The sequence below is a fragment of the Gopherus evgoodei genome, chromosome 5, assembly GCF_007399415.2.
Source record: "Gopherus evgoodei ecotype Sinaloan lineage chromosome 5, rGopEvg1_v1.p, whole genome shotgun sequence".
Taxonomy (NCBI): Eukaryota; Metazoa; Chordata; order Testudines; family Testudinidae; genus Gopherus; species Gopherus evgoodei.
This window is the reverse complement of record NC_044326.1, coordinates 102844018-102857148: the sequence shown is the minus strand read 5'-3', so window position 1 is coordinate 102857148 and position 13131 is coordinate 102844018. Positions and strand designations below refer to the sequence as shown.

The following is a 13131-nucleotide window of genomic DNA, read 5'->3' as shown; positions in this document are numbered from 1 at the left end:
TACCTGGACCTCCTCCCCCATCCGCTCTGCATTTCTCAGCCCCAGCCCCGACCTGCTTGCTTGTAGCTCAATGTGTATTTCTAAAGGGAGATCATCGCCTCGGCATCGCCTCGGAGCGGCTCCCAGGGAACTGGCCCGCGCCGTTCACCTGATGTCACTGGAGAGACACGGGCAGGCGGGTGCCTGATCGGGACAGAAGAGCGGGGTGCGGGTGCCAGGTTTGGCGGGCCGGGGCTTGTTCACCTGCCTCGCAGCCGGGGCGCGCTGGCGTGAAAAGCGCTAACTTTGTGAGCCTTTCCCCGGCCCCCCGCACATCTCCTGTCCAGGCGCCGCTAGCGCACCCGCAGGAAGGGGGCCACCCGCCAGCCAGCGCCGGGTACTCACATGCTGCTGACCAGTGGAAGGGGCGGGTAGTAGCCGTAGGGATCCCGCTGGGTTTTCACTGCTCTCTGCTGCTGAGAAGGCTCCAGCCCCCCATTAACGCCTCTCCAGCCCCGCCGCCGGCGCTGCTGCTCCTCTTCCTCTCCCCCGTCCTCCTCGTCCTGCTGCTGCTGGGGGAAGGTCACTCTCCCCTGTTCCTTACATCGCCTGCCCTTGCTGGACATGCTCAGGTTCTTCCCAAGTCTGTGCTGGGGAAGCGAGGAGGAAAGCCCTGCCCAGCAAGGGACAGAGCAGCTGGAAGGGACAAAACCCTCACCAAAAAAGAATATCCCGTCCCCTCCCTTCTCCTTCCAGGCTGCTGCTGCTTGTCAGGAAGGAAGGACAATGTGCAGCCTGATAGGCAGAGCTGGGGAGTAGGTCTGAGTGAGGAGCTGATGAGGAGAAAGCACTCCAGGTCTGCCCCTCTCCTCTCCCTTTTCATCATTACTGCTAGGACAGACAGCATCGTCACTCCGAGAGAGAATCGATCATCTACCAAAGCAGGCGGTGAGGAGAGGAGGGGACTCCACTCTGACCTGCACATGAGCAGGGGAAATAACAGCTTCCCTCTCCCACCTCAACTCAGTGCATGTCTCAAACAAAGCTGGGACATTTAAGAACAGTTCCTACTGACGAAAGGACAGGCAAGGCAACTTTGCTACGGGGCAGTTATAAGGCTCCCCAGACACAAATGAAGCCCACACTAAGCAGTCTTTATGTGCATTTTATCGATGTAAATAGTAATTTAATGTAACTGTAATGTAATTTAATGTAAATTAATGTAAATTTCTCCCAGGCATAACTTCTAAGTAGGCTTATATGTACAGTAATATTAACATGGACATGGTGCTTTCAAGAATATTCAAAAAGACACAAATTGCATATTTTATATGCCTAGCAGAATGAAGCAGTGCATGGCCCCAAACAGTGTGATTTCCACAAAAATGTCCAAGAAACAAATTAAAAAGCAATCATTTGCCTGACACAATCATATAAGTCTCATGACATATTACATTTCTGAGCAGTCTTCGCCCCCAGCCCCAGCCCAGGAAAATGGTTTAAATAAGGTTCCCTACACATGAAAATAAGAAGAGTTCAACATTTTCCCTGGCTTGCCTATGACAAAAATGTAATGACAATCTAGATTTCCAAATTATTTTTAAGTGACAAGTATAAAGCTAAAAAAATGTGAATGTTAAGACATTTATTATGCCTCTTACTGGTAACTGAAGCTAATTATATCCATTTGTATAGAGCTCAATCACAAAGATTCTTATTGTAAAAAGGAGAATACAAAGTTACTTCTTCTTTTGTTCCTATGAGAGTTTCAGGTAATTATATTATGAGGCAAATTATGCCCTCATAACTGTGCAACCCCATTAGAGTCAGTGGGGTTGCACTGAGGGAGAATGTAACTTCATCTGTTTTCATAAGGAGTCTGTACAGCAATCGATTTGTTAGTTTATTCATTACAGTATAGCTATTCTCTATCTCACACTGCAGACTGCAACCAGGTGAGAAAGACTGAAGTCCAGATCCTACTGCCACTGAAGCTAATGGGAGTTTCACTATCTATTTCAATGGGAGAAGAATCCATCCCCAAATCCTATTCCCTCCTTAGACAGAGATATAATTATTGACACAAGACACTCACCTCTCCTAGGGCTGAGCGTACAAGGGCTGGTCTACACTACGGGGGAAAATCGATCTTAGATACGCAACTTCAGCTACGTGAATAATGTAGCTGAAGTCGAAGTATCTAAGATCGAATTACTCACCGTCCTCATGGCGCGGGATCGATGTCTGCGGCTCCCCCTGTCGATTCCGCAACTCCGTTCAGGTTGGTGGAGTTACAGAATCGATATAAGCTCATTCAGGGATCGATATATCGCGTCTAGATGAGACACAATATATCGATCCCCGAGCAATCGATTGCTACCCGCCGATACGGAGGGTAGTGTAGACTTACCCCAAGTCTCCTCAGTATGCCTAGAGAAAAGGTTTGCAATACCCCACTTCTTCCTTTTCTGATGCACAACTAGTTTTCAATATGAGCTGCAATTTTGCATTGTGTATTTTCACCACACATAAGTTTGTATTGTTGCATGTGTAGGAATAATCCTGAAGAGATGCATAACCTCATTCCAGTTCTGCTAAAATTTTGGCATTTGGAAAATAAATCAGTTTGTCTTTGTCAGTATAATCCATTAAAAAAATATCAGTGGGCCATTTTCTGCCCATTTATACCATGTCTAACCAGCTTTGTCTTCAATAGGATTACATAAGTTGTAGGGCAGAATTGGCCCAGTTTTAAATATTTATAAGCACTCATCACCATACCAAGTGCTAACCACAGCAATTTAGAATCACATAGGATCATCCATACAAGACAGACATCAAGATGTTAAACCTAATTCTTCTACACTGCATTCTGCCAGCACTGACTCCTGCATAGTCTCATTGACCTAAAACGATAATACTCATTTTGCATTCCTTACTCAGGAAAGGATAAATGGGATGACTTGGGTAATTATAGTCCTGTCAGCCTGACATTCATCCTGGACAAGATAATGAGCGGCTCATATGGGACTTGATTAATAAAGAATTAAATGAGGGTAACGTAATTAATGGACAGAACTGGGTTTACAATGGCACCAATGGCGCCAGGCCCACACTTGGAAGGGGCCCTTTATGGTTGCCAGGCAGGAGCACTGGAAACTCCTTAAAGTAAGGGAGCCACTGGCGTGGACCCCGTCTCAACTTTTCCCCTCAAAGGCCATGCCCATCATTTGTCCCTCCAACCCCTCCGCCCCGTCGCTCGCCCTTAAGACATCTTGTGTTTTATCTGTTAGGACACTGATCCGTAAGCATTCAAGATCATTTTCTTCACAGTTAGTGTCTTGGAAACAGATAATGCCATTTTTGACAGAATGCTACTGCCACGCCCCCTCCCCTTTCGCTAATTCAGTCCTTCCTAAATAGGTTATAACCATTGATTTTAACGTTCCAATTATGTGAATCATCCCACCAGGTTTCAATAATACCAACTAGATTGAATTTTTGCTCATAAATGAGCAATTTAAATTCCTCTTATTTGTTTCCCAGGCTCTTAGCATTGGTTCTACAGGCAATTCAAGAATTTCTTCTCTTCATGTCCATTGGTTCCTTGATTAATATTGTTCTCAACATCTCTATTTTCTCATGAGCGCTCATAGCTTCCCTTTTTTCCCCTTTCCCCTTTTGATATTAGTTTAACCCCCTTCTGACTTATGTAGCCAGCCTCTCCCCAAGGAGAGTGGTCTCTCTTCTACTGGGGTGAAGGCCATCCAAACTATACACCTCCTTCTCCCCATGGAAGGTGATCTAATGTTCCACAAAATTAAAACCCTCTACCCTACATCTAGCCAGCATTTCATTTCCAGTCACTTATCTAACCAGCTGTTCAACATTGCCTAATATAAAATATGAAAGGCTCTACTATTTCCAAGAGAAATGAATATTTTTTATATCTAGCAGAACAAAAATGACAGTTGAAAGTGTGCAGCACAGATATGTAATTTATATATCTATTCCGGGATACTTGGAAGCGTATTAACATTTGAATGGCTACAATTTCTAATATGTATTATTGAAAGACTGTTTACTGCCTACATTGAATTTTACTTATTTATCCTGAGAAAACTGGTTATGACCATTTGAAATCAGGTCCCCTAAGTAATTAATACCACACCCTTATCTTGGGAGACAAGCCATACGAAGTGTCTTGTCAATCTTTAAGCATGGATTATATCATAAATAAACTATTGATAAAGTGCTTTGAGAATGAAGTAAACACATCTATAGATAACAGGAAGCTTCTATAGCAACATGAATATTAGGATGAAAATTTAAGTTTGTGGGGAGATATATTGTTATTAAAAGACCTAAAGTATGAGCGGTGACTTGATTTAAAAAAAAAATCAGTACCACCATTCCCCCCCCCACTCTAATCTCCCAATTAGAGCATTACTTCTTTCATATGGAGTGGCAAATGCTATCTTTTGATAATGAGAATCCTAACTTTACCCCTTGAGAATCAATATTTAACTCATATACACTTGCCTTCACATACAGAACTTCACAGGAGAGACAGTGCCCAATAGCAATGCCCTTAGTCATTAAAAACTTCCAGGAGTGAAGAATGAGGGCTTCTTAATGTGGACTTCTGCCAAAATGCACCGATCTCCAAGTCCTACCCCCAGTGCACAACTTCAACAGCCAGGCTATATGTTTATCTCTTCAGCCATAGGCTAGGTGGGGAGGAATTCCTCCTCCTATACTGCAATGTGGCAAAAGAGCCACTCAGCTGCCATTACGGCAGCTTCAGGGCTGGGAGAATGGCCGCATAGCAGTGGATCCATTTTCCCTGCTCCTCCAGCAAACTTTCCACTGTACAGTAGTGTACTAGGAGCCTTTGGAAAACTTGGCTCAATAGCACACAGGAGAGGCACATCTTCTTTGTGGGCTCCTCACATTTTCCTAATCCGGTGGAGCAGAACCACCCCTTCTGGCAGGTGAGTCTCAGAGGGTTATCCACTATGAATTCTTGCTGGTCAGGCTGATGGGCCCACAACCTCAGCTTTTTTTCAACTATGTAACAATGAAATTTTATGTAACTAAACATGACACACTAGGTTACATTTAATCACATCAAGCAGCAAAAAAAATTATCTTAGAAACATCCTAAGGAAATTAGCTATTAAATTACTAACAGTACTAATTTTATTTCTATTTTGTTTGTATGCAATTTCTTGCACCTTGAGAGCCTTTGTTAATAAGGCTTGTGATAGTCTTATTTTTAAACTTAAATTTTTTTTAAATCCTCAGTTTCCCTCACAATTTGTGGAGTTCTACTAAATCAGATTATTGATTTCACAAATTGTGTATGTGTGGGGGGGACAATTGGAGGGGACAAGTTACCCAGACAAACCCCAATGGCTTTCAAGTCAAATTTTATGAGGCATTATGGTATAAAGTAGAGGGAATTGTTCTTCAAAGGAGTGGGAGGGGCATGGCATTCCAGTCCCACAGATCTGCAAATAAGTACCACAGAGCCATCTGTACAAAGGGCCAGAACATCTGTATCGGGGAGCTGCCCTTGTATACTGCATTCTTTCCTGGCAACATGATCCCTTTAGGAACCTTGCTTCCACTAGATGCCTTCTCTGTGCCTTCACTCATATCTCTCTATGTGATGGAGGAGAAAAATGCAGAGAGGGTTTTCATAAAAGTTTCTGGGTCAGGCTGTCATGATTGCATTCATTCCAGATGTTTAGGAAGAAGATAATGTCACATAAATCAGTTATATCCCTTTATCTGCCTCGTCTTACTACCCCAACCCACAAAGCCCAAATAAATACTGTTAATGTTGAAGGGTCTCTACAGATTTGGACTAGGTGATGCTGATTATGCTCTTCTTCATCCTGCCCTCCCTATTTTACTTGTTAACTAGCCAATTTTAGCCAGCTGAGGTTTGCTTTTCAACTCTCCTTTCCAAAGGGAGGAGAAAATCCTTTCTGAGAAGTAGCTGAGATGTCCATTAAAATTCCATTGTGTAGCTCAAACTCCTTGTATTCTAACCAATATTTTCAGATCATTTAAAGCAATATAGAGGAGCTATGTAGAGCTGTACTTCTAACCTGCACAAGTAATATATATAGATAATCTACAATAATCTGAAGGAACAGGAAGATTAGAGCTAGGCTACGAGCTCCTCTGTCTTCTTGCACCTTAGCCACCACCATGGTATGTCAGTAGTCATCAGTTCAAATGCAGCCCAAAGGTAAAGTTTTCAAAACTACTTAAGTGTCTTTCTTACATTAACAAAAGTGACCAAGGCTCCAAAGGGACAGATTTGCAAAGATACTTAGATGTCTAAGGAGACAGTTACATGCTTTTGAGAATTCCAGTGGGTGCTTAACTCTCACTGAAATTAAGCCTTTGAAAATCTGGCCCTAAATGTCACTTTTGAAAATGTGCTCCAAAGTCACTTATAAAGTATAACCCCAAGTCAATAATAGTCCAGAGGCATTACTCCTGTTATTCAGTGACATCACTGCAGTTCTTAGTGAACAGATGTTCACATCAAAGCTACAGCAAAGAGACCAAAGAATTAAGAACAGGTCCCTCCAGAAGTGGTTTGAGATATATTGGTGGAACAGCATGGAGAAGCATGTGCTGCTACTGCCTTGGCTTAGTGAGGACCTATGTCTTCAGGGCTGTCAGTTTGGCACTTTTTCCATGAGCACTGAACAAATAGAATGTACAGTATTTTGAAATGACATGATTTTAGTTTAGAAACCCCCTACTTGGTAATCATTTAGATAGGAGTAAAAGAAAGATGTTACTACAGGGACACACTGAATACTAAAAGAGTAAGATATTTAAAATAAATAATGGAGCATGGCAGAGGCAGTAGTCTTTATTACATAGAGTTCTGTTTGTTGAATTAATTTTCACATTAATGTTTGTGGTGTAGCTTTAGTTCCATAAGTATTATAGATCTCAGCTGGAACAGCAGAATTAAGGCAATCTCTCACTCTTATCAAGAGAATGAGTTTATCAAGCCAGGAATATTTTGGTAAAATTGTATTGGACAAGGAGATTGTTTATATAAACCAACTGTTCTGAAGAAATATTGTTATCCTTCTCAAAATTAAGAGACGTGCATGATTTAGATAACACCCACTGACAGTATCTCTAGCCGAGGTTATCGGCCAGAGGGCAGGTCTAAAATGGAATAAAATGCTTCAAGAAATTGCAGTCATAACTTTCCTTTGAGTGTGATAAAAAACAAGAATCCCAGCCTTATCTATTTTCTAGTTTCTATCTCTGTAAGATAAATTAATGGAGCAAAGATCTGAATTATAAAACAAATAACAGCCTGACACCAGTGTTTAAAAATAACAACTTTACCTTCAACTGAAGCTATTTCAACCAAAATCAAAATTGTTCAGAACTTATTGGGCTTTAGCGTGCATAATGAGAGTGGCAATGAAAGTCAGTAAGAGATGATGGTGAAAAGAAGAGGTGTTTTATTCGTAAGATCAGGGATTTTCCATTAACAGAATTTTGGGAGAAGGCATGTTTAAGAATTAATTTGATAATGGACTTAATCTACCTGTTGAAGCTAGGCATTATTTCCCAGAAGATATAAATTTAATATTAAGCATCAGCAAGATTCAAGAAAAAAAAGGTACCCTGCAATATTACCTTAAATTTTATATGATGATGCCAAAGTTCTTTGCAAACATTAAGTCTCATAACATTTCTGTCAGGTAGGTAAGCAATATTTTCCCCCATTTAAAGATAGATAAAGAAAGCCACAAAGCAGTAAAGTGTTTTGACCAACAGATCAGCAGCAATGCCAGGAATAGAATTTAGATTTTATGCTCAGTTGAATCCTGCTCTCATTTACATACATGCAACTTTCATGGGAATCAGGAAGTCAGTGGGAATTCCAACAGTGTAAATTAAAAGAGTTGGCCTTCTGTTTCCTACATGGAATTTGCCAAGTGTCCAATATTTAAAATGGTATTTAGCTGCAGAATTAAGTACTTCCATGTAATCCTGAATGTCTCACCTAGCATGAAGAAAAATAAGGGGTCATATCAAGTCATTTATTTTCAAGCAGAACTCTGGACTAAGCTAATGAAAGAATACACAAAATTTGAACTGAATCTATGATTCTATGCACCTTGTGTAGTCATTAAGCTCTATGCAAAGTGAGTAGTTGTAAAATATTACCAAATCACTAGAGGAAAATCACTCTCAGAGTTATGTTTTGAAGTTGTATTATATGATTTCAGTGGCTACTGTAGCATCATGCTGATGAAGATACTAGCCATATTTTGAAAGGTCTACATAATGGTTGATCCAGGCAAAAATGGATCAACACCCTTTTCTCCTGTGAAACTCTGCAAGTGTATGTAGGTCTAAACATTTGCATAAGCCTAGCTAGGTAAATCTGCATACAAATCCAATGTCTGTGCATACTTTTTGCACAAGTCACCAATGTCCTCATCCTATAAACAATAAACCTTCTTCTTCTCCTCTTACTGAAATCAGAAGTCAGTAGAAAGATTACTAGAATAAGGGCTGCAGGATCATTTTACTTCTTTATACATTGCTGTGCTGATTGCATATATTTTAAAAATAAAATATTAATTAAGCATAGTATATTTTGCTTTTCTATCATCTATATTTAGATCAAAATACAAGGTTTTTCAAGCCAGGACTTCCTTCACTAAAATCATACCTAATGCCCTTTTCTCAGTCAATACTCCCTACAGATGCAAACATTGAGCCCATCTTGTTGCTGTATAGAAGTGGGCATCTGCCAGGTGAACAAGTTTACTGTCAAAAAGACAAAATTCCTAATCAATTCAATGTTTTTCTTTTGCTGGTAGTGCTGCAAAGAAAAATGGATAAATGGAGTGTATCTGTGCCAATTGGTACAATAGTTACTGTATGGCGATATTCAGCAATTTAAGTTATATTTGAACTTTTGAGTTTATTAAAAGAGTGTAAGAATGATAATATATACCATTATAAAGAGCCAGCATTATATAACATTGTGCACAGTGATGCTTCAAGAGATTCATCCAAGATATCACAACCTAAAAGTTGCAAACATCTGGAGAGCTCTGCAAGTTACATGGAGTATAATTTTGAATCACAACCATCATACCCTCCCCAATTTGGATTAACAGAATATAAATTTGGTATGCCTTGGTTCTACCTACTATTTAGAAAAGAAAGAAAAAATGTCCTGATCATTGGTCTAAGACTAATGCTTAGAACAGTTTACTGGTTCTATAGATTTTGTACTCATCTACCAACTTTTTCTTAGACCTTGAAAGTTGTTAAGTAGTCTATCTTAATGTGTATGAATTGTAATTGCAACTGTATCAGTCCCAGCATATTAGTGAGACAAGATAGTTGAGGAAATATCTTTTATTGGACCAGCTTGTGTTGGTGAGAGATAACAAGTTTTCGAGCCACACAGAAGATGGTTCCATAAAAGATATTGTCACCCACTTTGTCTATCTTAAAGTGTGTCATTTAATTTAAAATACTTTCTAATACCTTTTCTGTGTTGAGTATCAGCTATATTCAATATTAGCCATTTCACAATATACATAACTATACATTTGCTGTGGTTCTGTCTTCAGCCTAAAATGCTACTGGAGTTCCATGCTGTCATTGCTAACCTCATAGATTATTCCTATTCTGTGTTCAAGAGGACCTAAAACCACTCAATTAGGATAAGTGGAGGGAAAATATTGGAATTTATCTTATTTTTCCCCTAAATCCAATATTTTCTCTTCTTAATCCAGTTAGATTGCTGTAGCTGCATTTCTCTCTTCTTCATATTTTATTTCACTTCAGAAGAGATGCAATTTGTTGCTACATTAAGTGGGAAGGTATTTTGTTTTATCTGACTCTTGTGTATAATTAAGATTCAAGACCCTATGAGAGTCCTAGTGCTTTTATTACATAATATGATCCAGATCTAAATCCAAGTCTCCAGTGTAAGATTAAGGTGGGCAGAGGCCAAGACAACTGACCTCAGTTTCCAGAAGATCCCCTCCAACTGCAGAGTTCAAGAAGATAATTGGCCCTCTGGTTGTTAAACTTTTCTAGAATTCGGATGATGTATTATTATTAGAGCTAGGCAAAATATTCACAAACCCCCCCTAACCCAACAAAGCTCATTTGGCTTCTGGTTTTGTTACCAACTCAATCTGAGCCTAGATTTACCAGTTGACTAAGTGAACCTGAATCAATATGTTCCCCCACCCCCCAAACACATGGCTGCTTTTATTGAGCATCTCTTTGAATTTTGGGATTAGGTAGAACTTGGAACTCAAGGAATATGAATCTATGTGACTGCAAGTCATAAGAGCATGAACCAAAACTGCTGAGTTTAACCCAGTTTGTGTGCCCAGTCCTGACATCACTGGGACACTTTGCATGAGCAAGGGTTGCAAGATCAGGTCCCTTTTTTTTTTTAAATAAAGTCCTTACAACCAAATTGTTAGCCTTTCTGAGAGCAGGTGGAAAGAATGATGTTTTGAAATTAGGCATATTGGAATCCAGTGTCTTTCTTCTGTTTTGTTTATCTGACACATTGAATAGAGCGGGGGTCAGCAATCTTTCAGAAGTGATGTGCCGTGTCTTCATTTATTCACTCTAATTTAAGGTTTTGTGTGCCAGTAATACATTTTAATATTTTTAGAAAGTCTTTTTCTATAAATCTATAATATATAACTAAACTATTCTTGTATGTAAAATAAATAAGGTTTTTTAAAATGTTTAAGAAGCTTCATTTAAAATTAAATTAAAATGCAGAGTCCCCTGAACTGGTGGCCAGGACCCAGGCAGTGTGAGTGCCACTGAAAATCAGCTTGTGTGCCGCCTTTGACATGCGTGCCATAGGTTACCTACCCCTGGTCTAGAGACCTATCAAGTCTAGTTATGGTAGAGTAGCCCCCTTCTTGCCCCCATTGCCTTTTATATAAACTGTTAACATTAGCATAGAATAATGTATCAATGGAGCCTTTAACAAGAAGATAAAATGTTGCAGTGCATAACATCAAGATTTCCTCTTTGAACTGAAACATCCTCTAAGACACTGCTTCTGAGGTATCCAAGAACGCTAACCATTTCCTGAAGAGATTTTTGCTTCTGAGTACCCTTCATTTGTAGAATGTGCAGGAAGAGGTGCTCCATTTAAGAAATTATGCCTCTTATAAAACTAAAGCTTTGTCCACTCACAATCTTGAGGGTAGCACAGGAGGCAAACAATACTTTAAGCTAGTTCCAGACACAGTCAATAGGGGCTCAGTCCTGCAAGGAACTACTAAACATAGCTTTAAGCATATTAATATTTCCACTGACTTCAGTGAGGCTACTTCCATGCTTAAAGTTAAGTACCTGCTTAAGGGCTTTCCTGTATCTAGGTTTGAATGTTCAGCACCTTGCAGAACTGAGCCCTAGAAGAATAAAAAGGCCACAAAGGCATGCCCACATGCTGGCAGTTCTGTCACATTAGTTTTTGTTGTTGATCATTATGCAAATTCTTGTATAAAACTCATATGTATAACAGGAAAAAAGTCTTGCTCTGGGAAAACCAGTTGTATTTCTAGTTTTAGCAGATCTATTGCTGATGAAAGGTGCTAGATTGACAGCACAAATACTGAAGATCAACACCACATGAAGATGCAGTAGTAGCAGCCTCCCCATTCTGTCCTGCCAATATGCTTTTGCCTTGATACAGCAACTGCATCTAGTTATGTTTGATGGATCTGCTAAACCAGGATTACAACTCCCATGAGTCCCCTTTTCACAGGACTTCCCTCTCTTTTTCCCTGGACAGAGAAAAGTGTCTTGAACCAGAAAGTAGCCAGACTGGTTCTGTGAAGTAGATGCTGCATGTCAAGCAAGGAGCTGCAGAGAAGCTGGATGCAGAAAGAATTCCACAGGAACTGTTCGCAGAGCAGTGTTTGGAACAGGCTATAAGGGCTGGACATTACAGCTGTGTATAGGTCTACACCGGACTTATTGGGAAGCAGCATCAGCTGGGCAGGGAACAAATGCAGAAATGACACTGATGAGACACACTAACTGAACCTGGCTTAGAAACCTACAAGCTTCTCTTTGCTTGAATAGAGATTGGACTGAAGAGGACACCTCCCAGCCCTAGCCTGAAGAGCCCTAACTCACACCTGGACTGCTCCAGGAATCCAAACATGCATGGCTATTGCTTACTTTGAACTGTAACTGTTAAGTCTCTACGCATAGGGTATCCGCAACCTTTCCCTTTTGTGCCAGCCCTAGTAAAATACCCTTTCACTTAACCATTCAGACGTGGTTATTGGACTTAGGGCTTGTCTTCAAGTCAAGGTACGCTACTGGCACTTTAAGTGTTTTGTGTACTTCATTACTGAGTAGCGTCAATATTTACATTTGAGTAGGTAGTTTTATTTCAAGTCCATACTGGGGAGATTTTCCAAAGGCGCAAAGAGCAGATAGATTCCCAACTCCCTTTGTAAGTCAAAGAGAGTTGGATACCCAATTCCCATTTACACCTTGAAAATCATTTCCTTATGTCTTTGTCCTAGACTAACCTGTAGGAACTGGACTGAAACAAAATCAGCTCATTTCATACTGGCCACAAAACAACTGACAGATAGCAACAACTTTTGGTCACTGCTGACCTGAGCCATATTTAAACCAGCAACCCCCAGCTGAAAGGCCACATAACCTGTTCCTAACCTCTTGAACCACCCAGTCTGTTGCACAGTCATATACCTCAGGAAGCAACACACTGAATTACAAAAGGGATTCAGGATCACGATGGATGAATAGAATGCAGAACAGATAAGATTTTAACAAATTAGCAATGATTTTTGTCCAGTGCAAATGATTAAGTCTGAATAAATTTGTAGATAGTTCAATCACTCTGTAACTGGGAAATCAGCAGCTGAGTTGCTGCAAGGTCAGGACATGATAGACAGTACATAATAAATACAGAAACTGGTTACGTAACTATATCAGCCAATCCACCATCATTATCTCCAGACAACTATTTTTCCTGTCTTTTTAAAAACTGTAATCATAATCTGTTTTAATTTATGGACACGTTCCCATAAAGCATTCTGGGCACCT

The 13131-nt window shown here is 40.1% G+C and overlaps 1 protein-coding gene across 1 annotated transcript in view; it reads right to left on the bottom strand.

The window, feature by feature from the left end:
* The window catches only part of TRPC3 (transient receptor potential cation channel subfamily C member 3), a 53270-nt gene extending 52437 nt beyond the window's left edge, over positions 1–833 (bottom strand). Inside the window, exon 1 of the mRNA XM_030564260.1 lies at positions 385–833. Coding sequence (XP_030420120.1) covers positions 385–605 — 221 coding nt within the window. The 5' untranslated portion in view covers positions 606–833. The remainder of the gene's footprint in view (positions 1–384) is intronic.
* Between the last annotated feature and the right edge of the window lie 12298 nt (positions 834–13131).